This window comes from Centroberyx gerrardi, chromosome 16, assembly GCF_048128805.1.
Source record: "Centroberyx gerrardi isolate f3 chromosome 16, fCenGer3.hap1.cur.20231027, whole genome shotgun sequence".
NCBI classification, from domain to species: Eukaryota; Metazoa; Chordata; class Actinopteri; order Beryciformes; family Berycidae; genus Centroberyx; species Centroberyx gerrardi.
Window position 1 is genome coordinate 24,703,622 of NC_136012.1, and position 24,911 is coordinate 24,728,532.

General features: G+C 38.8%; 1 protein-coding gene across 2 annotated transcripts; it reads right to left on the minus strand.

The window, feature by feature from the left end:
* Positions 1–18,707: 18,707 nt before the first annotated feature.
* Positions 18,708–24,312, minus strand: il21 (interleukin 21). Of its 2 annotated transcripts, none has more exons than XM_071916220.2 (6): positions 24,178–24,312; positions 24,042–24,083; positions 20,169–20,285; positions 20,014–20,052; positions 19,775–19,855; positions 18,708–19,062 (listed from the first exon to the last, which is right to left on the minus strand). In XM_071916220.2, exons 1-6 carry the CDS (start codon positions 24,310–24,312, stop codon positions 19,039–19,041), a joined length of 438 nt encoding a protein of 145 aa, XP_071772321.2. In that variant the 3' UTR covers positions 18,708–19,038. The 2 variants fall into 2 exon arrangements, with proteins under 2 accessions (XP_071772321.2, XP_071772320.2); XM_071916219.2 differs by having other exon boundaries at positions 19,775–19,858.
* Positions 24,313–24,911: the final 599 nt, after the last annotated feature.

Consider the following 24,911-nt stretch of genomic DNA (forward strand, 5'->3'; position numbering starts at 1 on the left):
TACATGTTAAAATCACAAAAAAATTATTCTGGGGGAGAATGCCCCCAGACCCCCCTACAGGGTTTGGTTTACAAACATGTCACCTTTTTCACCTCTTATGAGTTTGCAGGTCTGTTATTAGGTAATTTCCGTGGCCTCATTCAAATGAATGGGAAGTAAAAATCTGAATGCTACAAACTCGTCCAGCTGCGTCCGATCTTGGTGAGTAGTTTATATAATGGTTTTCATGGCGGTCAAGTGCCAAATAACCCCCATGTTAAAACTAGGTGGGATAGCGCTTTAAGAAAAATCCTTAGAAAAAGGCTTAGTAAGTTTACCTGCACAAATTTGTACTTTTTTCTTGTGTTTTTGTCATGATATTTTATCACTGGTTGTTATCACTCCACTTCTGTCTATTAGCGCTTTGCAAATATACTAAACTAAATCTAAACGAATTGGAGTACTGATCAAGGAGGTGCATCCCACGATGGCCAGGCTCATCGACTCACAATGCAAGCTACATATGATATGGGAAGGTTCAAACCTGCCCGGTTTATACATCCTGGTGCGATCAGCTGATAATAGTCGCATTGAAAACACAAGTGTAACTGCGGCAATAGTTGCACCAACTTGAAAAGGAAACTGCCATTAGATCTGAGATTCTATTTTTAAACTATTTCATACATACAAGCCCTTACCAAGTGCCTAAATTGTGTGAGAAGTGCCAGAATAATACCCATTTTTCTACTTTTTCCATTATTTCAAGAGTAAGGATATAATACTTTTTTCCAAGGTTTTCCCACCTCATTTTCTACACAAAGAGAGAAGATTAAATGACTTAAGTTGGTACTGTTACATTACCACTAGTTGCCTTAACTCTTATGGATGAAATCAAGAAACACAGTTGTAATATTTAAGTTTTATTAGCAAATTCACAATAGGATTTGGTGTATAGCAGTAGTACATCAATTGCATAATAAATAAATACATAAATAACTTGAGAACCTTTCTCAGTGTTTAGTTCATTATACAGACAGGCGTCACATTTTAGAGCAGTGTGTAGTATCAAATTGTAGTACAGTCGAGGAAATCACTGATAATGCCCATCTATTGGTTTCAGTGTTCAATGATGACTCTGCAGCTTTGTACATCAATTTGTTGAGGTCTTGATGCTGAAGTAACGTTGAACCAAAGATTCAGTGTTGTTCACAAATTGTCCAAACAGCAGTCTGTCCTTCTTCCCCTCGCATTCTGAAGAGTTTGTCTGGGCCTAAGGAGACGAGGCAGGTTTAGTCCTAGGTCATGTTTCTTGAGTGGTAAACTTAAACTTAATTGCAGGAGTATTTTATACAGCAGTACAACACTGTCAAAGTACTCACATGTTGCGGGTGCGACTGATTGTCAAGTATGTACTTCAAAGTGTGCCCAGTCTGCACAATTCTCTCCATATTGCCGTTACATTTATTTTTCGCTTTGTTCAGCTCTCCTCTGACATACTGCAGGGCCGCAGTGTAGCAATGAATCTGAGAGACAGAGAGACAGCATTACTTTGTGACTGAAGAAGAGTTTGTGGTTATTGCTGCATGCAAAAACAGAGTAAGTTCTCAGCAAAACCAGATTTTATCCTAGCAACCAAACTTGGTTTCCTGTATCTGTGGATCTTAACCATGAGTAAGGTAGACCTTTGAAAGTTATTTTTGACGGCTTCATTAAAGGCAAATTTATAATTTTTAGAAGGCAGTTGTAATGACCACTAACCAAGTTTCTTCAGATACTGAGAAAGCCAATGGGGATTAAACCATTTTCTCTCAAAATAGCTTGGAAACATTCTGTTTCCTTCCATACAGTAAAGAAATAAGCAAAAGAACAGTTTGAAAAGAATTCACAGGCAATTTTGAGAGAAATTGCTTCAGTCTGCATTGATTTGCACAAGCAGTGCTAACAAATGCTAACATGAGACCGCAGGGAAACGTGAATGTCTTTCTGGCTTGGTTGGTAATCCACAGGATCGGCCTCTAAAAATCCTGAACCTTGCCTTTAATTAGGCCTGTTTGTCAGTAAAGTGCATTATCCAGCCCCTAGAGATACTGTCAAACATGCGAAGTGCCCTTACCCTCTCATCGGAGACGATTGGAGTAGAGAACGTTGCATTTCCCTACAACAAGAGGAAAGAGAAAACAGTTTTATTATTCAGTTCATTCATTCAGTTTGAGCATTTCCTTTATTGGAACAATTGATCGTTTGTAGATTTTTCCAAATTCATTTCGGAAAGAAATGCTCAATTGTTTCAGACAACACCGCTTTGGCTTGGAACAACGTGACGGCAGAGTAACGCTCTCACTGGTTGTTGTCAGTCAAATTCCCAGAAGCCTGGTGCAACGGGTCAGGTGCCTGTTATGCCATGAAATAACTTACACATAACACTTCTTCACGGAGGAGTTCGATGCCCAGGTCAGCCGTTAAACGGGTGTGTAGCGGATTTGCTTGATGGCCCATGAAGAAAAAAATCCAAAAGGCAATTCTGAAACAGTGCTCCATATTAAACTGTTTAAAAGCTTGGCGGAAGTTTTCTGTGAATAGTAGTGATAGTTTTTTGGGAGGTGGATGATTGCCCTCTTGAGCAGTTTGCCAATTTATAGGCCACAGCAGGATGAAGTGGGTTGTGTTGTAAAAGTGTAATCTCATAGGAACAATTTTTGCCATTAATCACTGGAGATTTTTTCCCCTAGTGACTGCATGGTGAAGTCCCTCCAACTTCAAAACCATCAGGTGGTCACTCCATGCCCCTTCTAAGTGATGGGGATCACTGACTGAAAATCTGATGGCTAGCCTTGATATCATATTCCTTTATTATTATACATTTATCTGTGTTAATAGTTTATTTTACATCCCATAAGAAATAAAAATGGGTTTGACTTTTCTCATTTGATTGATAAAATGTATTAAATGTTTCTGTATCTGTTTTATCCGTTCTTCCAAGCATCTCATTTGATTGTTATGGCATCTGTAGTTGTTTGTAGTCTTATTTATTCATATCTTCTGTTTTCAGTATTTTTTTAATCAGATTTCGTCAGTGTTTCAACTTTTCAGTGACTGCTGCAGCTTTCATCATATCATAAACTTCAGCTCAGCTAGCAGGGATTAAAGTTCTCCGTCGCTATGACGGATTTCCGTCAACTGGATTCCAGAGAGGCCATGTGTGAGATCAGTGTAGATCCGAAGGGGGGGGGGAAGCGAGGGGAGGGGGGTGTTACGGGACTTAGGAATCGCGCTACCAGGTGATAGGTAGCTGATTTGTATAAGCATACAATCTACTTGGATGTCGGTAATTATACGTATATAGCCTATAGCCTATATTTCTCGTTAGGCCATAATATTCTCGAATGCCTAATCCGTCTTTTGACTAGAATGCTGATAACGTAGGCTTGGCTCCCCATGTCCATTTCAGATAGGCTATGGCTGTAGGCTATAATGTTATAATGTTCTTTTAATAATGTTATTTTATTTACATTAGCCTACTTATGAATTTTGCCATACGATTGTCTACTATCAGTTCCTTATGTTGTAATGGAGACGGATCGGCAGGGTTCTACAGTGTGAGCAAAATGCTCGCATTTGCTCCTACTTTTTTAAATATGCGAATGAGAGGTTGAATTTAGGGGCACCGGTACGAGCGTAGGCATGCAGCGATTAACCGATGCCACTATGAGCAGTGTGGGAGCATTTTGGATTCCTACAAAATGACCGCGGTTTGTTGAAGAAGACTCTGATATTCAATTTGCAAAGCTGCCGACGAAATGCGGCTGCCAATGGCTCAAACACATCTAACTTGCCAAGACATCTTCCAGATCACCATCCATCCTTGCATGATCAAGACAAGGTAGCCTAATAAAAGTAAATTGAAACACGGTTAACTTGGCGGCAAGTTGCTCACTGAAACGTAAAGCTGGTAGGGGATTAAATATAAATCAACAAAGTAGCGGTGAGTGCAACGTAAGCCAACGTCAGTAAAGCAGAAACGTAGCGCCCATCATTACTTTATATACTTACATTTTATAAAAGCTCACCAACATGGCCGTAATCTAGTCCAAACAAAGTAGAAGTATTCCAGTGTTTCGTCTCAGCAGTGTCTTCCATTCGCTGGGCTGAATCAGCTCGTTTGGTGCGATTATTTACAGTACTTTCAGTTTGCATCTGTATCAGGCTAGGTGCAAAAGACTAATCTATTGCACTAAATCTAATCCGTTTTTTTTTTGTTTTCAAAAGGTAGCTACTGTATTATTATATCACTTTCAAATGGCAACTATTGTGAATTCTGAAAGGCAACTAGGCTACATACTTTTTTTCCACTGTATTTAAATGTGGTTTTAATATAGAGTACGCTTTTTTTGCGGAAGCAGAAGAAATATTGTGAAAAATACAATAAAACCCGTAATTATAAAATTCTCATTTGATTTTCCCTGGCGTAATCGTAAAACCGAGAAACCGTGATTTTTCCTTACGCTACAATCGTACCATCAAAGGCTCAAACCGTTGCCACCTGTGGCACAGCCTAAAGAGTATTTGCTCTGTGCAATGATGGGGAGATAGCAGATCCATGAAAAGTAACCTGGCTGCTAGAGTTTGAGCAGCAGACAGACAGTGACATAGACATTCATAACCAGTTTGTGCTCCTAGACTTTGCTGTGTGCTCCTGCTTTTTTCAACTCAGGTGCACCCTGGCAAAAAGCTTACCGTAGAACCCTGGGTTAAAGCCTTTTTACAACTTGATGGCTGCATTAGAGAACAGCAGCAATGGTTATACGTGGGGTGGTGCTGAAATCTCATAATTTTACTTTGTGTCAAGGGCTAAGGGCATGTACACACTGTCCGCCTTTTTCTCAGCTGCCTCCGCCTTTTTTACATGAAAACCTATGGGAAGCGACTGCACGGCGGGAAAAAAGCGTCCGCTCTAAAAAGGCGGCGCGGCACCCGCCTTTAAAAAAAATAAAAATAAAAATAAAAAAAAGCCGAACAGTGTGTACACGCCCTAATGTGGGGGGCCTCCTCTGTAACTTGTTTTACAAATTGTAGATGGGGAATATGACTTGGCCTGAAAAAAAAATTTCAGTCAGAAGATTTTTTTTTTTGCTTTAATCCCTGAGCTAGTCCATAACAAAAGAGATACTGCAGCTAAGACACGACACCATTTCCATTTTGCAATTTAGTGGGATTTGTTGCTGGGCCAGCAGTTAGTCAGACCTTTTCTTTTTTACAAAGAGACGTCCAGATGACAGGTGCATGTCACAGATGCATGTAAATATTGTCACTGGCAGGTGCAGAAAGTATCACTTGTAAACTGCAAAGCTGACTGCCAAAGAACCACAGCTGTAACATGCAACAGTAGATGATGCTTGAATTCCTAGATCATCAACAGTGAAGGTGAATACCAGTGTTTTCTTAAGTTTGTGCCAATAGTCAAGCTTGCCCCTCTCCTCTCCATTCTTCCTGGTTTATCTGAACAGTCACCATAGTTGCAGATATCAGCGCTCGTTTTCCTCCCTTCAGAAGAAGACATTTGCTGCCATTCTGTCTTGTACAGTATGAAAAACAAACTTCCACAGAGCAAGATAATCCAGTAAACATGAAGCCAGAATTTGGTTTGGTCAAAGTTTCTCTGTTTTATCATTATTTCATTGAGCCCAGGTCGAGTATTATATCAGCGCGTGAATTATGTTATGCTTCTTGTCAATCACCTGGCACCCACAGGAAGACCAGGAAATAATCCCTCACATGTTGCCTTACAAACTTCATTTTCATATCCATGTCTTTTTATTAAGGGACAGCAGTTAATTTCAAGCTAGGTTTGACACTGTAAAGTCACATGCAGTGTGCATTGCAAAATGATTGGGGAAATGTAAACTAGACGTAGATCGTAGTAAATGGGCTATAACTCTAAATGACACCTGTTTTCTCATTTTAAAGACAACCAGCAGTAAGGAGTGCGAGGGTCAAAGTCAGGGTGACCTGACCATAGATGCTGAACATATTCCTATGATGTTGCATGATAGAGAATTGATTGTTTGAATCCTTTATTTAAACAGGCAAGTCCCATTGAGATCGACATCTAATTTTTAAGAGAGATCTGTGTACATACATAAATATTGCAAAAAATTTCAGAATTGCACAGCACAAATTTAACAAAATTAAAAACAAATTCTTTATAATTACAAGACATTACACATGCAAAGTAACCTAAACTCACTCCCAAAAGGTGAAAGCTGTCTTTTGTATGTGTTCATACGTGGAATATACAACCTAATATATTCTTGTGAATGTGTATGGTATCCTATAGTACTGAATCTTATAAAAAATGAAATGAAAACAATGAAATATAAAATGGTAGCTTGTCAAGTAAGGCTTTGTAAATTAACAAACGGCAGTGTTGCAAGGATAAGGAATCAGAGCTGTGGTGAAAAGGCAGGAAAGTTTGTTTTTTTTCCTTCTTGCATCATTTTTTCATAAGGTGGGTTGTAATATTGTTCATGTTTATTATGCAACCCAGGAAGAATAGCTGCGACGTTGTTAACTAATGGGAATCCGAATTAAAAATAGACAGCAGCATGATTGGGTGCAAGATGAGCGCTCGAGACGAAGTGTCAACCAAGAGAACGAAGGGTGTCCTTTCTCGCCTACAGTCTTGTGGAAAGGGGATTCCCCACAATAAGTAGAACCTTGACGCCAAAAAAAACCCAGGCGACCTACGGTAGTACTGCTGACGACCTTTGTTCATCACATCTAGTCACACTGGTCAATGTCGTCACTTAGTCTCTATTGCTCAATCTCTAGGTTTCAGTTTTGAGGTTCTCGAGGAGTCTTTTAGGCTGTCACCAAAAATCAGAAATGTGACAGGATTTTGATTGTGAGTAAAGAAGGTGGGGAAATTTCTATCCATGGAATTTGTCTCTACCTGGGGGCATCCCTGCTGTTTCCATGTGTTGTACTTGTTGCCTACACAAAATATTGGCTTTCGAAATTAAAGTACAAGTTTGTACGTTTTTTTTTTTTTTTAACCTTTTTTTGACCAGGCAGGACAGTTCAGTCTCATTCACAAGACTGTGGAAATTCAACAAATTCTTACTACTTTTAAAAGAAGTGTTCAGTCACTTTTTATTGTCCAGGGTAAAACAAGATTTATTCTTATACAGATTCCAAATTTATCTTTCAGATAAGGCTTTATAGGTGCTACATTTGAGACTCAAGGAACTTATAAAAATAAAAAAAGCAGTAATCTCACCGCTATCTAGGGGTCTCCCTGCTGTTTCTATTTCTCAGTGCATCTACACCCCTGGTAAGGGGAACCTCAAGGTGGGATTTGTTGCTGGGCCAGCAGTTAGTCAGACCTTTTCTTTTTTACAAAGAGATATCCAGATGACAGGTGCATGTCACAGATGCATGTAAGTATTGTCACTGGCAGGTGCAGAAAGTATCACTTGTAAACTGCAAAGCTGACTGCCAAAGAACCACAGCTGTAACATGCATGTAGAGTAGAGCACCATACTTGAGAATAGTGGCCTAACCTAGAGGTCCGGTTCATAAGGGGTTTAAAGGTACACTATGCAGCTGGGGACCAAACCCTGGTGTGCCTGTTAAGTGAAAACTATTTGCAACTGGGAGAGGGAACTTTGACTCATGCAGGAATTGAGGGAATTACAGTAGTGTAAACATGAAGAGATGAAGGTATGGATAACTTTTGAGGTCAGCAAAGGATAAAAATGAGACCTTATCTTGAAGGAAGCAAGACTGAACAGCCATGTAAACCTGATCATTAATACAGAGGTCTGAATCAAATGTCACTCTCAAATTCTTGGCTGCAGGCTTAATGTTGTTGGATAGGTTTCCAATATTGTCTTGAATCTGGTTGATGGAGTTTGGGGGGGCAAATAGAAAAATCTCAGACTAGGAGGAAATAGAAAGAGTGTTGCCTGAACAACCTGATTTATTCTTATGAGTCACACTGTGTACACGCCAAAATTGACCCATGGGAAATTTATGAAAAGTTTAAAAACACCCAATTCAATAATTCCCTTATCTTTTTACTATCGTCTAGGACAGTCGAATCAATATTTGTGAACGTGAACAACTCTTTCCAAAGCCAGAAAACTCAAACTGGTAATGGAGCTTGCAAACCTACTCCGTAGCAAACAATGTGGTAAAGATGGTAAATGCGATTCAGTCTCAAATCGGCCATAAATAGCTTCACGATCCCACAAGTAACGCTGAGGTTTCTTGCCTTCCTCCTACCCTCTCTGACTTCGGTCTTCTCGTCGTAATAACTGTAGGAAATTCTAAGTGGGGCGTCAGCATTGGCAAATGTCTCCCACGTGATTTTAATACTCAGCTCCTGTGAGGTAGATTTTGGTAATGTGTGATAACGGAGATAAGGACTGAATTAAACACAAATCACTGGTAGCCCATTCTGACAGGCACAGGGTGTGTTTGTTCATTAGTTCAAAACCCAAGGGCTCTAAAAAAAAGTACTGAGTCATCTTTGCCACAAGCACACAAACACCTACAGTGCATATAAACCATGCATGCTGTCCACAGTCGGGAACTTCCTCCAACTCTTTTCCATGAATGATTTTCTACCTGAATGAGAGGTGAAGAGAAGTTGAACCTCAAACCTGGCTGCATTTCTAATTTCATATATATCATCATATATTAATTGTATAATTCACCATTGCATCTCTGACATGTAACAGTTAAAAGGAACAAGTACAGAATCTGTACGGACCTTGATCAATTTATTTAAATGTGATTTCAGCTTTCCAAATCCCGAGAGAATCGTCACCAGCCACCTCCACCTCGCCCCCACCCCCAGAAAAGGTCATATAAGGTTAACATTTTGTCATTTTGTTTTGTTTGATTTCTGCAAAAAACACATTATCCTTGTGATTCGGGAGATAATCTGCCAAACTCTGAATTCAGCAAAATTTTAGCTATGGTTTGTACATTCGTCCAAAGACCGGCTTAGCAGCTAAACACCTATATTTTGGACATTCTCCTGTTTTCTAAACGTCTAGTGAGCTTGTCAAGTGCTGAAAGTGGCAGGTGATTTTTAGGATGCATCAGCTTCTGTGGGCGGTGGATTTCCCTCCCTGATTGTATCTCAAGCGATCTCAGTACAGTTTCATTTGGCAAAATGTTGAATTATATTTGACTCACTGGTTGAATAATATCCAGCCCTTAGGTTGTGCAGTATCCCATCTCATCACCATAAACAAGTTAGTAGCAAATTACCTTGACATGCAAATTTTCACATTGGAAAATTGTGCAGGAGGAAGGAGGTGGTGCAGAGGCTTAAGGCCGTTAGTCGGCCACAAAGTCAACTATTCCACACTATAACAGGGGATATCATAGGGAAAAATCCCTCCTATCCAACTGAAGACTAATTGACATGCATTATGATTTTTAGGGTTTGGTATAGGAGAGCATGTGAGGATATTCTAGAGTCACAAACTTGAAGCAGTTTGCATAAAATGTTTTGTGAGCAAATGCCAATTTTGCATGAATTTGCTTCTGACTGATCACATCAGTTGATGCTACCTGAGGAAATGCGTTGCATCTGAGTAGCTGCTAAACAAAGCCCATATTTGTGTCATTTATTGCTTTGAAGTGGTTGTATATGTTAGCACTCTTTATAGCAAATAAACTACTTGTTTTGTGCATTATATCGTTTCCCACCTTTTCTATTTTTTATACCATATCAGTTGACATTGTTTTAACTTGGTGTTACATCATGGAGGAAAAACATACACAATCAAAAGTTGAAAGTCTGTACTTTTGCCTCCTATTGATATTTTGATTGAAATGATTAGATGAAAAATCCCTTTTGCTCATTGTCCTGAATAAGTCCACATTTGACTTCCTGTGATGCTCTGTGTGAGGGTGGCATCATTTGAATTACACTGACCAGAAAGCACATATCATAAAAACTAAATGTTATTGCAATCACCCCATTTTCTGGCCAAAAAGAGTGGAATCAGGGTTTAAAAAGAAAACAAAATAGACAGAGTCTTTGGTTTCCTTGATAGTAATGCTGTCAGTGACAGGTGGAAGTTTCTTAACCACAGGCCACCACAGCATAGTGTCACAGTCACGTCGTGGCTTTACTGGAGTTGCCATGTCTCATTTGAGTCAGCTATAACTCGTGGGTTGTCATGATAAATTTTGATCTGTCCTTTTTTTTTTTTTTTTTTTTTTTTCACTGCAAGGTACCCACATGCCTGCGTCACTTAGGTTGGTCAGTGGGTGAGTTGTTCTTCTATCCCAGTTTGGGAGCACTACCTCATGGAAAGGTGTTGAACAGAGGTGTGATGTTTCAGTTAGTAAAGGGGGATTTTATTGAATGAGTGAACATTGAATAATAGTTTAGCATTATATGTACTGCACATGTGCTAGATCTGTGTGACGCAATTGTTGTTTTACTTCTGAACTCATTGGATCAGGGGTCTCAAACTATGTTGTGGAGGGCCGAGAGTCAACAGGTTTCCAATCTAACCAATCACCTCACCAGCTGTTTTCTCCACTTACAGTAAAAACATTATCAACCCGGAAAAAGGGAAACTACTCATTGAAATCAGCTGCTGTAGTGTTTAGTTGGAACAAAAACTGAAATCATTCAAATGATTGTTGGACACTTTATAATTATAAAAACAATAGATTACATGCTCCAATATGTTTTTTTTGCTGAGAACACTTGATCTTTTTTTCAGCTTCTTAGGGGGCAGCCACATTGATCCGTTTGATTGATCTGTGTCAGTTGGGCTGATGACACATCCGTCTTTGTCAGATTTCCATCCCTTTTGACGCACATTCATTTCAACTGATTTGAATTTTTTCTGCACAGACGGATCTGTTTAGCCAATTAAAGTTGAGGAAGTGTTCTTAGGTCTTGGGGGGGAAAATGGCAGTGAACACAGAGACCTCGGAAGAAGCTATAATTAATGCAGTGTACACCATCCCGTTGTGGTACAACTCATCATCAAAGGATTACAAAAACAAAGATAAAATGGAGAAAGCCTGGCATAACATTGAGATAATTGTAGGTTTTTTTATTGAACTCATACTGTCTTACTTTTAACGCCCACCATGTTCAACAACCCAATGGAAAGAAATCTGTCAAAAGACCTCCTGGTCACAAGCATGCTTCTCTAAACCTTTAGGCTCATATAATAATTTCTGCATGTTTTTCAACTAAGTACACAGTATATGCAGGTGTAATGAAGTTGGGGAACTCAGTATAACTTACCCCTCTGGCAAAAAAACCCCCACTATCCTTGGTTCAGTGCATGGGCAAACTTGAAATTTGGCTTAATCAGTAGCGCAGGTGTTTATCATACTGGCAAGCTCAGGACTCTGGGATCCACACTTGGATGTGAGCTGAACCTGAGTGGAATATATGTATAGTCCTTGCTAGCATGAAGTACTGCACATCTGGAACATAGGTGTGGTGACCTGGATCACACATTGTACCCAGCTCTCTTACTGGGGAGTGAGATTAGAGTTAGCAAAGTCAGTTAAACTCACTCTTTTGGTAGAAATATGATCTATTGTCCAAATCGAGAGTCCACATTTGATGTTGCCTGATCTCAACCACAGCCATCTAGCATCTGACTTTATTGTGACATCCTCTTTGATTTTATATATGCTCAAAGTGTCATCAAATAACCTAAATTTTTAAAAATGTATAGATGCAAAACTGCCCAGTTTATTACAGCTCACACAGCGGTATAAGGATTTAGAACATACAGATTAAAGCATTTTAATAAATACACATTGCAGAGCTGAGTCTCTTAAGCAAGCCTAGAAATGTTTAGCTTTTCTTTACACTTAGGGGATTCTGCTCTAACCACTGTGGAAAAACCCATAATGTACACTACATTATCACATCCAGCGAGATCATGACCATGGGGGATTAAAAAAAAAAAAAAATGACTGACTTGTCGGCTCCTCATGAACATTCTCATGCACAAGCTCCAATGTGTAGATAGCCACTGAAAATACTTTTTGATTTCGATTAGGTTTTGATTTCTGTTAAAATGACCTCAAGTGCTTCCCACCTTCCAAAATGTTTTTTTTCTTGGTGGCATTGGTGCAGACACATGCTGTACCAACAACTTGCATAGTAACACAGTATATGCTGACACAACAAGTACAACAACAGAACCTTACAATTAGATAAACAGTGGATTGCACATATCACTCTACAAATATTCAGCATGATAAACATTGTGGTTGCAGCTGTAGAGGAGGTGTCGTCACACTGCAGTATTGCAATCTGTTGGACCAGTGTACCACCAGGTTGGCATACTGAATAGGATAAAAGCATTAAATAAGTTTGGGGGTGAATTAACATGCTCTACATTTGCTAAACCTGCCAGATAGGCTGCAGGCAGATGATCCAACTGGTACATTGCTTGAAGTGATAAATCACACGATTTAGCAACACTATTTCAGTAAGGATTCAAGGTGACTCATCACATCAGCCAGGATATTAAGCCTAATGTTTGCAATCTTATCATTGAATACTGCAAATTAATTACATTTATTTATTGAAAAAAAGGTCATTAGAGATGGCTAGGGTTAGTTGGGCTGATCAATTTTTCAGTGGTTGAAAAGAGAAATTTAGCATAATCAAATCATGATTTTCAATGAGATATGAAAAGAATGATTTTCTAGCAAGTTTACTTTCTCTGCTATAGTCACAGTATATCCTGCCTAACTGTGTAAAAAGTTGCAATTGATGGGTGCAGCTTCAGTGAGTGCATATGATTAGAAAATAGCATCAATTCTATGGTCTTCTATGAGCTTACTAACCACGAAGGACTTGTTGGTCAAGGACCGAATATTAAAGGAATAGTTTGGTAATTTGAACCCTGGGCCCAAATAACATGTTTTCCGTCATGATTCCTATTAGTAGAAACCACTTCACCTGTCCGGTAACACCGGGCTGCCCCCTCCCACTCAAACCTAGGGGCATACATGACAGTCTTTGAAAACTATGATCAACATTCTTTTGCAAAACACGACGCTCACACATCATACCGGTGTCAAGATGTTATCTTGAAAAAAATTTAAAAAACCAAGCTTTCTGTCAAAAGTTATGGTTTCTACTAATAGGGATCATGACAGAAAACATGTTATTTAGGCCCAGGGTTCAAAATACCGAACTATTCCTTTAATTAAAGCAAATTTCAAAACCTGAGAGGCGGGGGGAAGGGGGGGAATCACAGTGGGCTTTATGTAGACGACAGATAAATTCGATTTATTTACGGTATGGGTTGGATGTCCACAATTCAATCTAACATTGGTCCTGAGGGGGATGTTACAAGTAGAAGTCAGTAGCAAGCTGCATGTATAGTAGAGAGATTCTCAGGCTTTGTATGAAAGGATCTGCTCTGTTTTCTTTTTTTCAAAATGCTTATATTGCATCTTATCTCCTCCAATTTTCTCTACATTATTATCAGAACCCTGGTTGTTGTCATTTTGCTCAAGGTTGTTGCCATTTCCACTGGAGTTGTTGATGTTCCCGTTGAGGTCAAGCTTGCTAGGGAGAGGAACAGAAGACGGGTAAACATGTGGGTGGCAAATGCTCTATTTTAAGTTTGCTGTGAGAATCCTAGTCCCAGGTCTGTTTGGGTACATACTGTCAGTTCCCAGAAAAGGTTGAAATAGTCAGTAAAATTGACATTGTGAATGGCACATGCCAATGACAGCCATGTGTTTAGGGCTATCAGTCGGCTGAAACGGCCAATTCCAGGACCCAATTTGGAGCACCTTGCAGATTTTCTTGACACTATAACTCATTAATGATTTAAAGTGCGGAGTTCATATTAATACCACCCATGTATTATGTGACATAGTATGTTGACACAGTAATATATGCTAATTAATGCATTAATTAGATTAGCTTCTTTAATGACCTCCTTAGTATACCTGGTTACGTTTATCATGGTGATTATGGCAGCAGCCAGAGTCAGCAATTTGCCCCAGCTCTCTGGCTCTCTCTGTCCCAGCATCAACTCTTCATATCCTGACCTGAGGAAAACCTTGTGTTGGAGATTCATGTTTATAACAACAGCAGTTCTCACCAGGACCTTCTTGACTTGACAAGAAAAAACAAGGCCTCTGTGATGTCTAATTTTGATCAATATCGTGTTTTGCCCCAAACATGCCAATTTTGAGTCCTTGATTTCACCAAACAAAACTTTGAAGTGAGTGTGGGAACCCTGTTTCAAGCACAAGTGACCGAGTTAGTGTTATACTTTTGTAGTGAATGCTTTTACAGTGACCAGTTTGTGATGCACCGATCAGGTTTTCTGGGGCTGATCCCGATTGCCCATTGACGATTTTTCTTTTTTTAATAGTGTGATCGGCCAATCATGAATCCGATCGATTGAAATGATGCAGTTCATCGATGACCTATTCAGAACATTCACCGGCCAATTAAAATCAGTGGCCGATTGATCAGTGGACAACACAATCCAATACATTTACAGTATTCTCTCACCACCATGGGAATTCTGCACCAACCAACAAGGAGAAATCTACCACCTTGAAGTATCACATCCATTCCCCACTGGAAAGACCACATGGTTTACCAAAACCACAAACACCTGTCTGACAGCTGTACAGCATCTTTTTCATGTCTGCCAATGCAGTGCAATGCCTCTGCACAGAGAAGCATCTAGTAACCTAATTGCACACTTAGTGTCAAAGTTACTGGAGGTGGAATGCACTCATGTATACTCGTTCCACAGAGTGTAACACCATGAAATGTGGCTCTCTGTTCATTTGCATTTGCATTTTAGGCCTTGTAGCTGATGCTGATTGTGTCTTACAGTAGAGTGAGTGCAACAGTAGAATAAGCTTCAGTTCCTAGATGAGCACTGAGACAGTAGATGTAACAAATCGCTGTTATTGTTGTTGTGTGGAGACCTTGTATCTCCAATTTCGGTGGCTTTCACGTTTTCACTTCAACTGAAGGATTACATGGTCCACTATGGGTTGAGAAAATTTTCTGACCTTTTGGGCCTATGAAACCCTTTCAAAACCCATCATGTAATGTCAAAAATGGATTGTCATCATGCTAAAAACAAGGCCCTTAGTTTGTGAGAAGTTGACCTTTTGGAGATACAAGCCTGACAGAAAAAAAAAAATTCCTATGTCCCTAGAATGATCATGCATGTCAGAAAGGTGCTAGGTAAGATAATAAGAGCCAGGAATTTACAGATGTGATTTATTCAGTGAAGGTGGAAGGACAAAGTACATTTTTTTGCTAGTTCCTGACATTCTGCATTCTGCATTTGCAATGGCACAAACAATCGGTTTGTTGTTCTTGTTTGTGATATTGAAGTTGTACTTGTCTAAGCAAAGATGTAAGGGTTAAGTCCAGGTTTGATTTTTGCAAACATCTTGGTTTGCAGGTGTGAAATACATCTTGGTAAAGGTTGATGAGTTTGTTTTGTCTGTGTTGCTGAAATCCCCTTCATCATCTGGGAAGTCCAGGCTGCTGCTGATGGCAGTGAGGACACCTGCTGAAAACACACTTGCACCTGTCATTGTGAGAGTTGTCAGTGATATGTGGATTGCCACGTTTGTTTAAGTCTTGTTTTGTGGTAACTAACTAACCATAGAATTGAGCCAAAGCAGCACCTATTGTTTATCTGATATTTGTTATACAAGGGCGAGGTGAATGTGGACAGAAGATGCTTATTCTACAACTTCTTATAAGGCTATATTCACACTGCAGCTGAAAGTGTTCTAATTCAAATGTTCACTCACATATGACACAGATCTGATGTTTTCTGATCAGTGTGAACAGCAAAAAGCTTCAAGGAGCCGCATTTTTTCCAGTTCCGATCTGGACTGCATGGATATGTGGGACAAAATTGGATCCTGAAGCAATACAGCCTACATGTGACTTGTATTTGAACGCTCAAATCAAAATTTGTCAGCATGCCATGACAATAAGTAAATCTTATGCCATTCACCTGAATCAATCGTCATAATTTTAGTGCCACAGCAGCTTGGCTGAGCAGCGTTAGCATGAAGGACAACAAGACACAACAATGGAAGGAAAGCCAAATAGCCAAATTGATTTATATTTGGGGAGATGCCTCAACTCAGTTAAAACTCAAAGGCACTACATTAGAAACAAGCAGGAGAAGCTTAGGTACAAAAACAGATGTGATGTCTTGTTATTGTTACTTTGTGCATGGCATGCATGTCTTGTCAGCATCACTGTCAGTTCATATTGATATCAGATATTGGTTGATCCTAGAATAGATGTGAACAGTCATCTAAAAAAGATATGATATGAGCAGTAATTTAGAGTTGAACATGAAGGCCTGCAGTGTGAACGTAGCCTTTATCACATCTACAGACAGATTTCACCTGTAGATGTGTTGTTTCTTCAATTAGTTGATTGCTATTGTATTTAGAAAATGTAGGCCAAAGTAATAACCTTTATTTAAATAGCACTTTTCAAAACACAGAAAGCACTTTACAGAGGAGAAAGAAAAACATAAAATCAACAGCAAAATCAATGAGCCAAGATAAGAACTGTAAAAAGAAGGCAAGAAACATAAAGGTAAACCCTAAAAGGGAGCACAAAAACAATAAATAAGAGATCATTAAAAGATCATTATTTAAGTCAGGCAGGCAGGTCGTTCGAAAGTCTAGGAGCCTTGTTGGCAAAGAACCAAGTGCATCTTATTTTTAATCTGGATTTGGGAACAGCCAATAGGAACCTCTTGTATTTAATCTGGATTTTGGAACAGCCAATAGGAACATGCCCGAGGACCTGTGATCCGTCTTATATGAGGTTAAAAGGTCTGTGCTGTAGTTTGGTGCCCGACCCATCAAGGTTTTTAAAAGTGATCAGTAAAATCTTAAAATAAAATCTGAAACTAACAGGTAGTCAAGTCATACTTTATTTGTATAGCACATTTCATTCACAGGAAAACTCAATGTGCTTTACATACAAAAAATAATGAAAATAGAAGAATGTTTTAAAATAGTAGAGATAACAAGAAATATATATAAAATGTGCTAAAAACACATATTAAAAAAAATATGTACTGTGTATATATACATGTATATATACACACATACGTATATCCACATACACACATATAGCCCTATATACAGGCACACAAGGTTAGTCAAAAGCTTTGGAAAAAAGGAAAGTTTTCAGCCCACTTTTAAAAGAGCTTTTGGCACAATCTGGCAGGCTATCCCGGTGGCCGGGGGGCGTAGTGACTAAAAGCAGCTTCACCGGATTTTGATTTTACTCTAGGAACAGCTAAAAGGCCAGTGCCAGATGACCTTAGAGGCCTGTAGAGTGGTTCATAGGTTAAAAGCAGGTCTAAAATATATTTGGGAGCCAGGCCATTTAGTGCTTTATAGACAAGCAGTGGGATCTTGAAGTCAAGTCTGGAGCAAACAGGAAGCCAGTGTAGGGATCTAAGATGTGATGTGTTCTGTCTTTCTAGTCCCAGTCAGCGTTCTGAATGAGTTGCAGCCGTCCCACAGACTTTTTGGGAAGGCCAGAGAAAAGACTGTTGCAGTAATCTAATCGGCTGGTTCCAAATCTGGTTTGGATAGAAAAACCACTATAAAAAAAAAAATGCTGCTTTAAATCAGGATGGTGAGATCTTGTCTTAATAGTCACATGCTAATCCCCAAGCCTATATGCGGGTGCCTGCTTGAGTCGCACACCATGGAAAAGTTAAAATAGTATCTTTACACTCTAGATGCAGTGAATTTAGTTGAAAAGATTTGAAATGTTTAAACTAAAGACATTGCAATGGGAGCATCACAGTATACAGACTCCACTTTTATTCTTCTGGAACACATGTCCCTCAATCCCATGAGACATTGAAGTACTACTGATGCATTTAGTTGTCCTGTTTAAGTTACATTATCCTTAATAAATCTACACTGTTTTGCATTTCTTGATTAGTCATGTTCATATATACAGCTCTGTTCCTATGATGAGCACTCATGATTGACAGAAGATTTGAAAGATTCTTAGCGCCACCTAGTGCTAAGAATAGTGTATCTTGTTTAATCTAGAATTCAATCTGCATGTTGAAAATAGTGGAGTTAATTTTTCTTTCTGCTATACCACTCGTTTTTTTTAAGGGTCAAGAAAGTATTCACTTTTCAAATGAAAGCCCCAGTCCAGAATCTATATGGCCATCAACACTGTAAAGATACAGATATCTTGAAGAGTTTGATTTAAATGTCAGAAATTAGCTTTCTAGCACCTAAATATTTGCAGTATTGGAAAATCAATATTTGCAAACATTACTATTGTAGACAACCCTTTTACAATCTCAACTTCATGTAAATGTCATGTTTAGCTGTGACACTGCCAGTGCTTGTCTCAACAACTCAGTGGACTTGATTATGAGAAAAGTAAAAGCCAGTAGTGGGACAGCAGTGTTTCAACGGGGGGCGATATACTGCCATTACAGATTAAGTGGTGAATTTATTATGTTGTACCATTTTACTGAGAGCTTCACAGATTCATGTAATTCATAAAAAGTGAGTACCCACATGTGCTAGAAGCTTTTTTGCAAATACTGCACATCAAATAAACCAGAGTGAAGCACAAGTAAATTGCAAGTTATTTTAATATTCTCAATAGCAATACAATTATTTCAATGACAGTATTCCTGTAATAAGAAACATCATACATACAGTAGTATATAAAATATGCCATTATGTACTTAAAATTCTTTGAGAACTATAAACTATTTACGAACATGTCTGAATAAATTACACATTCAATAAAAAAATCTGCCATGTTCATATCTTTCCAGTGGGTGGCGACAAAGCAGCTTTCTTGAGAATACATTCCTCTGAGCTTCAGTGGGTTAACCACCACTTTCTAAATAAATATTAAATAAGTTAAATACTTGAAAGGCTATGTTGCCATGTCTGGCTTATTTTCAGAGTAGTGTCTTCTCTACATTCAACCCCTATTCACAGCTGGATATCCCCATCTTCTCAGGACATCAGTCTGGTCAAGCCCTAAAGAGGGACAAATTGATATTAATTAGTATCAGTCAATCAATCAATCAATCATCATTACTTCCATCCACATCCACCAACATACATCCATCAACCATAACTGACATGCAGAGGTGGAAAGTAACTAAGTACATTTACTCAAGTACTGTACTTAAGTACAATTTTGAGGTACTGGTACTTTACTTGAGTATTTCCATTTTGTGAGACTTTATACTTTTGCTCCACTACATTTCAGAGGGAAATATTGTACTTTTTACTCCACTACTGTTGTTACTAGTTACTTTGCAGAATAAAGTTTTACATGCAAAACATACGATAAGCTCATAACATATGTTGCATTGTTAGATTTTAAACTCCCCAACAGTATATGGAGCAGTTAGACAACATTAAAATACTTTAAATACATTACAAATACAGTACATTAAAATATTCATCAATAATTTAAGACTCTGAAAGGGACTGTTCCTCAGTTCTTTTACTTTTGATACTTAAGTGTATTTTACTGCTAATACTTTTACTTTTAATGGAGTATTTTTCCATTAGGATATTGCTACTTTTACTAAAGGATTTGAGTACTTTTTCCACCACTGCCGACATGTTCTGTATTCTAGAAGAACTGTTTTTTTCTAATGTCACAATAAAACAAAAATTACCTTATATTTGACATAACATTTGTGAAATCTGTTAAAATCGGTAAGAGCAATCGCCATACCTTTTGAATAAGAGAGTCCAGTGTATCGACAAAGTCCCTGGTGCTGCTCTTCGGATATGAGTTGCAGGTTTGGCAGGTTGTCTGCTAAAGGGAGACAGGTAAACAGAGGAAATTAATGGCCTTCCACTACAACTGCAACACACGCCACACTCAGTTTCTATATGCTTAAATAATCAGTAGCGAGTAAATGAGGAAATAACTTAAAATTTTTACAAAATATTTACAAAATGTACTCTTACCGTGGCATTTCCTGAATCACAAAAGTTCAGACCACTCTCCTGAAACAGATGAAAAGAAATGTTAGTTTGAAAAAAGTGCACCAGTAATTTGATATTGTACTTGAAATGAACTGTCAAATATACTGTAATATTTTTTGAATGCATCATTTCCTCACAGTTCGTTGGAGGCTCCGAAGGCTCTTGGCAAGTTTCTTCTGGGTGGTTTTCTTTGTAACGTTGAGCTTCAGCAGGTTTTCCTGGAAGCAGCACAAAGCTGAGATGCAGCAGGAGTCCTGTTTAAAAAAAACAACAAAAAACTGTGAGTAGAACATCAATAATATGTACCAAGTGATTTTATAGGAGTGAAGGAGAGCTCAACCCATAGCACAGAATTTGGTCTCTTAACAGAACATACAGCAGTTGGATGATGCTTTTATCTGAGGCACTGGATACAATAGAACCAACAATTTGAGTGTGGGTCATCCCACTGGAAATCTGACCCTTAACCCCAGCAGTGTTGGTGCCTTGCTCTACCCACTGAGCTACACAGGACCAGTGTTGTCTTGCCTCTTGTCTCCTCGTTTCCTCTCCTTGATACATTCACAGCCCCATACACACACTAGGCATTTCATCCCCTACACAGGAAAGTCATCTGACACTATTGGACAATCTGTTCTGTAGCAAGAGGTTGAAATTGACAATCCATTTTGTTCACCACAGGGTGGCGCTGCTTATCTTCTAATTGTCTTGCATTTGCTATTGTTGAATCTCAAGGCAAATAAAGGCCATGATACATCAGCAGCTCGATCAATGTAGACGGGCGAGGGAGGGAGCAGTTTGACCAATTGGATAAAATTATTGTGGACAGCATAGTGGGCGATGATGGCCTAAAAAACGATATAAAATACTGTTGCTCACAATTGTTGGCACACAAATTGAACATGGAATCAGCATTGCCTCATTAAGTAATCTATGACCTTTATCAAACTCTATTGGCGACCAGTAGAAATTGCAAAAACATTGATACAACTTTTCTCCTCCTCCACAGCACATGCTCGGTACACTTGCCCAGTTAAATTCCTACGTGCAGCTAATATTCTACTTTATTCTGTCACTATTTGACAGCGACTGCTCCCTGTTCACTTCCCCCACCCACATTTTCCCAACCAGTTGAGGGATTCGAACCCACAACCTTCCAGTCACAAGCTTGCTTCTCTAATCATCGGGCTACCACCACTCCCTGCTGCCCCAGGTCGTTTTCAAGCTGGACCAAATTCTAACTAATTCCTATTATTGAAAGCTGCCAGATATTTCTTTTAAACTGCATTCAACTCCTACTGACTGTCAGTGGACTATACTGTCTGTCGTTTTCCAGTTTTCTGTGATATAAATATACATTCTAACAAACATAACAGGGGCAGAGTTACTTTGAATGAAGTTACAGTAAAATTGTAACATGAATCAAATGTTATTTAAAGTGTTCTAGTCTGAAACTTTCTATATACATTTTTGAGACAAGTCATTTGCAATTCAATAACTGTAAAATAGTGAGCATACAGACTGTAAAAGTGGCATTTTGTCAACCACAGACCTAGATCAAAAACGATTCTTTTAATGTTGTCCTTGTTTTAAATTTGTGCTATCTATCATTTTCTTTTTAGATGGTGAATATTTTATGGCATAATTCTTCATGTGTAGCTTGAGAAAAACTGATTTTCCTCCCATCACTGCCATCAAAACATTTCCAAGAAAGCTGTTCTGCCTGGTTTCATGTCATGACTTTATCACAGTTGACTTTCCAATCAAACACAACGTCTTTTACACAAACTGAAACTAATTATGAGCCAACAACATGTTTCCACTATTTTATAGATAAGTTTCTGTTCACAATGCTGCTTTAAACTTTTTTGTTTGAATTGTTTCCCCCATTTGCAAATCTTGATCTTTTATGAAAGACTTGGTGAAATGACACTTATTTTCCCAAGTGAAAATCTGTTTGGACACTCATACTGCGAGGTGTGACTTCACACTTGTGAACCCAACAAGGCTTGGGTCAAATTGTAGTTTCAAATATTCTTAGCATTTGTTCCGCTCTACTTGGAGTGCCAGGTGGGTGGGGTATCGCATCAAAACAAGAACTGACAGTCAGATCAGTTGTCAATCACAGAACAGCAGGTTAAATTGACTTTCACATACTTCCCTGTGACTGTTTAAACTTTATAGTGCTTTTTGTCTAATGTGACAAACCCCATCCATTGGTCTAAATAGCATGAAACAAATCCTAAATTATTTGGAAATACTACTAATTGACCAAGGTCAGGGACTCTCACATGTAAGTGCTGTACTGCAACATTAAGTCTATTCAAACAACAGCAAAATGATAAGCTGCTTGAAAGGACATTCTGGAATAAATGCTGATCATATATGTATTGTATTGTATTGTATTAAATATATTTGAGCTACTATATAAGTTTCCAATATGTGTTTGCACCAGGACCGCCAAAATGTGCAATCATTACTAATGTAAACAACAATTTCTGGTAAAATTATTGTACTTTGAGAATAAATTAATTCAAATTCGGATTATTAAGCTTATTGTTAATGTCAGGGTGTCTTGATACATACAAAAGAATCTTTAGCATTTTCAGTTTAACCTAAGCCGCAATTGACTAAATAAGTACTTTTAAAAACAGGCTTAAATAAGAAGAGCGAGTGAAAGGGTTTCTAACTCTGGAGGACCTCTCGAGTTTGTGAGGTGGTGTGAGGAAGTGTCATGGTTTTGTCTTGCCTTGTGTGTGATTACTCATCACATTTCACTTGAGAGTGCACCAGTGGTTCTGACAACAACAAAAAAAAAACCAACACTGAGCAAGCTCTCGGGTTGACTCACTCGAGAACATGAGCCTGACAAGAAAGGAGGCCGAGCTGAATTTACAAGTAATGCCGCCAATTTTAATTGGCATGGATTGCACATCATCTGATTTGATCTGATTCTCTTTTGGCTGGTTTAGCTCAATGACTAGAGCAACGCGCTAACATTGCAGGGGTTAGGGTTTGATTCCCACTGGGTCCATTCATACTAAAAATGTACGCACTCACAGTACTGAGGCACTTTGGATAAAAGCACCCGCCAAATGACAGATCGCTGTTGTCATGTGAAAACCTTGAAACTCCTACTTTGGTGAGTTTCTTGTTTAATTTATTTTGATTGATCGCCTGCTCCTCTGTGGGTGAGAAAATGATACCATCCTTGGGGCCAATGAAACCCTTTCCCTTGGATCAAGTCAAAAACGCATGGTCATCAAGGTAAAAACAAAGCTTCTTTGTCTTAGTTCCAGAAAAGTGCATTGTGTCTCTGAGAGTATATTACAGTTAAGGTATTTAAGAGTAAAAGTTACATGTGCGTTGTTAATCATTTACAATTACTGCTTTTTTTTTTGTGTAGATTTTATGTTGCTGTAACTGCTATTAAAATGATTAGATGATGCCAGTTATCTGTACTGTTACTGTGACTATTCATTTTCTATTACAAAATAGTCTGAACCTGCTTACATTGCAAATGCTATTTCAATTTACTGTATAAACAAAATAAGTGTTGAATCATTTCTTTGTTTAGCCTTAGCTGTGTTGGCCTACTGCTTATGTCAGGTCTGTTGGATGGACCAACAAACCTAGAACAGTCTTTGTAATGAAGATTACTTTTTAACTTGTATCTAACTGAGATTAACTTGGTGTTGTGAGAAAATATTACAAATCCATTTGCAAGCCTGCATGTTGTACTTGTCTTTGATTGCGTATTCGCTCAGATATATTGTTTACAATTGAGTATAATAGGATGCTTATTCCCCCCCACATATTGTGATTTCACACCCCATTTGATGTACTCCTACAGTAGGCTACCACCAGCACATGACAATTAGTAACTACAGTAGGTGGGAGAGTAACAACAATGAGTAAGCAACCACAAATATTAGTGTCAGTCACAACAGACTACCATAACAGTGACCATACTGTCAACATAATGAGGAATACAAGTTATCTGTGCTTACCTCAACATTCTGTGGTGGAGTATTTAGCATCAACCCATTGTGCTGCAAGACAGGAACCAACAAAAGTGTATTTAGTCATGATAATTGCAGTCATTCACAGGCAAAAGTGATTAAAAATGAATCTAGATTAACCTACCTGCAAGCTTCCATTCAACTGTTTCAACTCGCTCCGGACTTCTTTCAGTTTCCGAATTAATGTAGTCCTGTCTGTTGCAGCCTCAGCCAAAGCGTAGCAGATGACTGCGAGAACGCAAAAACCAACAAGCTTCATATTCTCAGTATCAACAGCAGGCACCAGATCACCAAAGGATGCTATTCGAAAGATTTGCTGGAAATGCAAAGAGTTGTCTCGCTTACCTTTTTATACTTATCCCTGAGGACACAGGAAAACCACTTGCTCAGACAGTTGGAAAGCTGCAGAAACTGGAGTGAGTAATGAAATTTTCTTTTCCACTGGCAGTCACCACTACGTGAGCCGAGAGTGGCGTCAAGCGGCGCGTGCGTGGGGCCTATAGATGCAAGTGTGTGAACGCAAACATGTTTCAGTGCACCCGGCAGGAAACTACAGGAAGACGGCACTTCCCATTTTCACTTTGAATCAGTGGAGCCACAGCTATACCGTGTCATAGGTATTCATCGTAGGTGTGGTAATGACAACCTGAATGTATTCACTGCATCATGGCCACCTACACAAACACACAGAACCAGTTGTTGCAACAACAGGAAATCCTTTTGAAGTGCCACTGTTAGACAAGTATGAGAGCTGAGGGGACCCGGCCATGTTTCCTTGGTCAGGAGGACGTCCTCCGCAGCAGAACGGAGGATAGCCCCTAGTTACACTTAATATTATCTCAGAATCAGGTTTATTTT

Bases quoted from the DNA above. Each gene is read 5' to 3' on its own strand.
- il21 (XM_071916219.2), bottom strand. From the start codon at position 24,312: ATGAAGCTTGTTGGTTTTTGCGTTCTCGCAGTCATCTGCTACGCTTTG. The intron at 24,084-24,177 runs GTAGGTTAATCT...CCTGTCTTGCAG, and splicing joins AGTTGAATGGAAGCTTGCAG to CACAATGGGTTGATGCTAAA. The intron at 19,063-19,774 runs GTATGGCGATTG...GTCCCTCTTTAG, and splicing joins TGGACTCTCTTATTCAAAAG to GGCTTGACCAGACTGATGTC.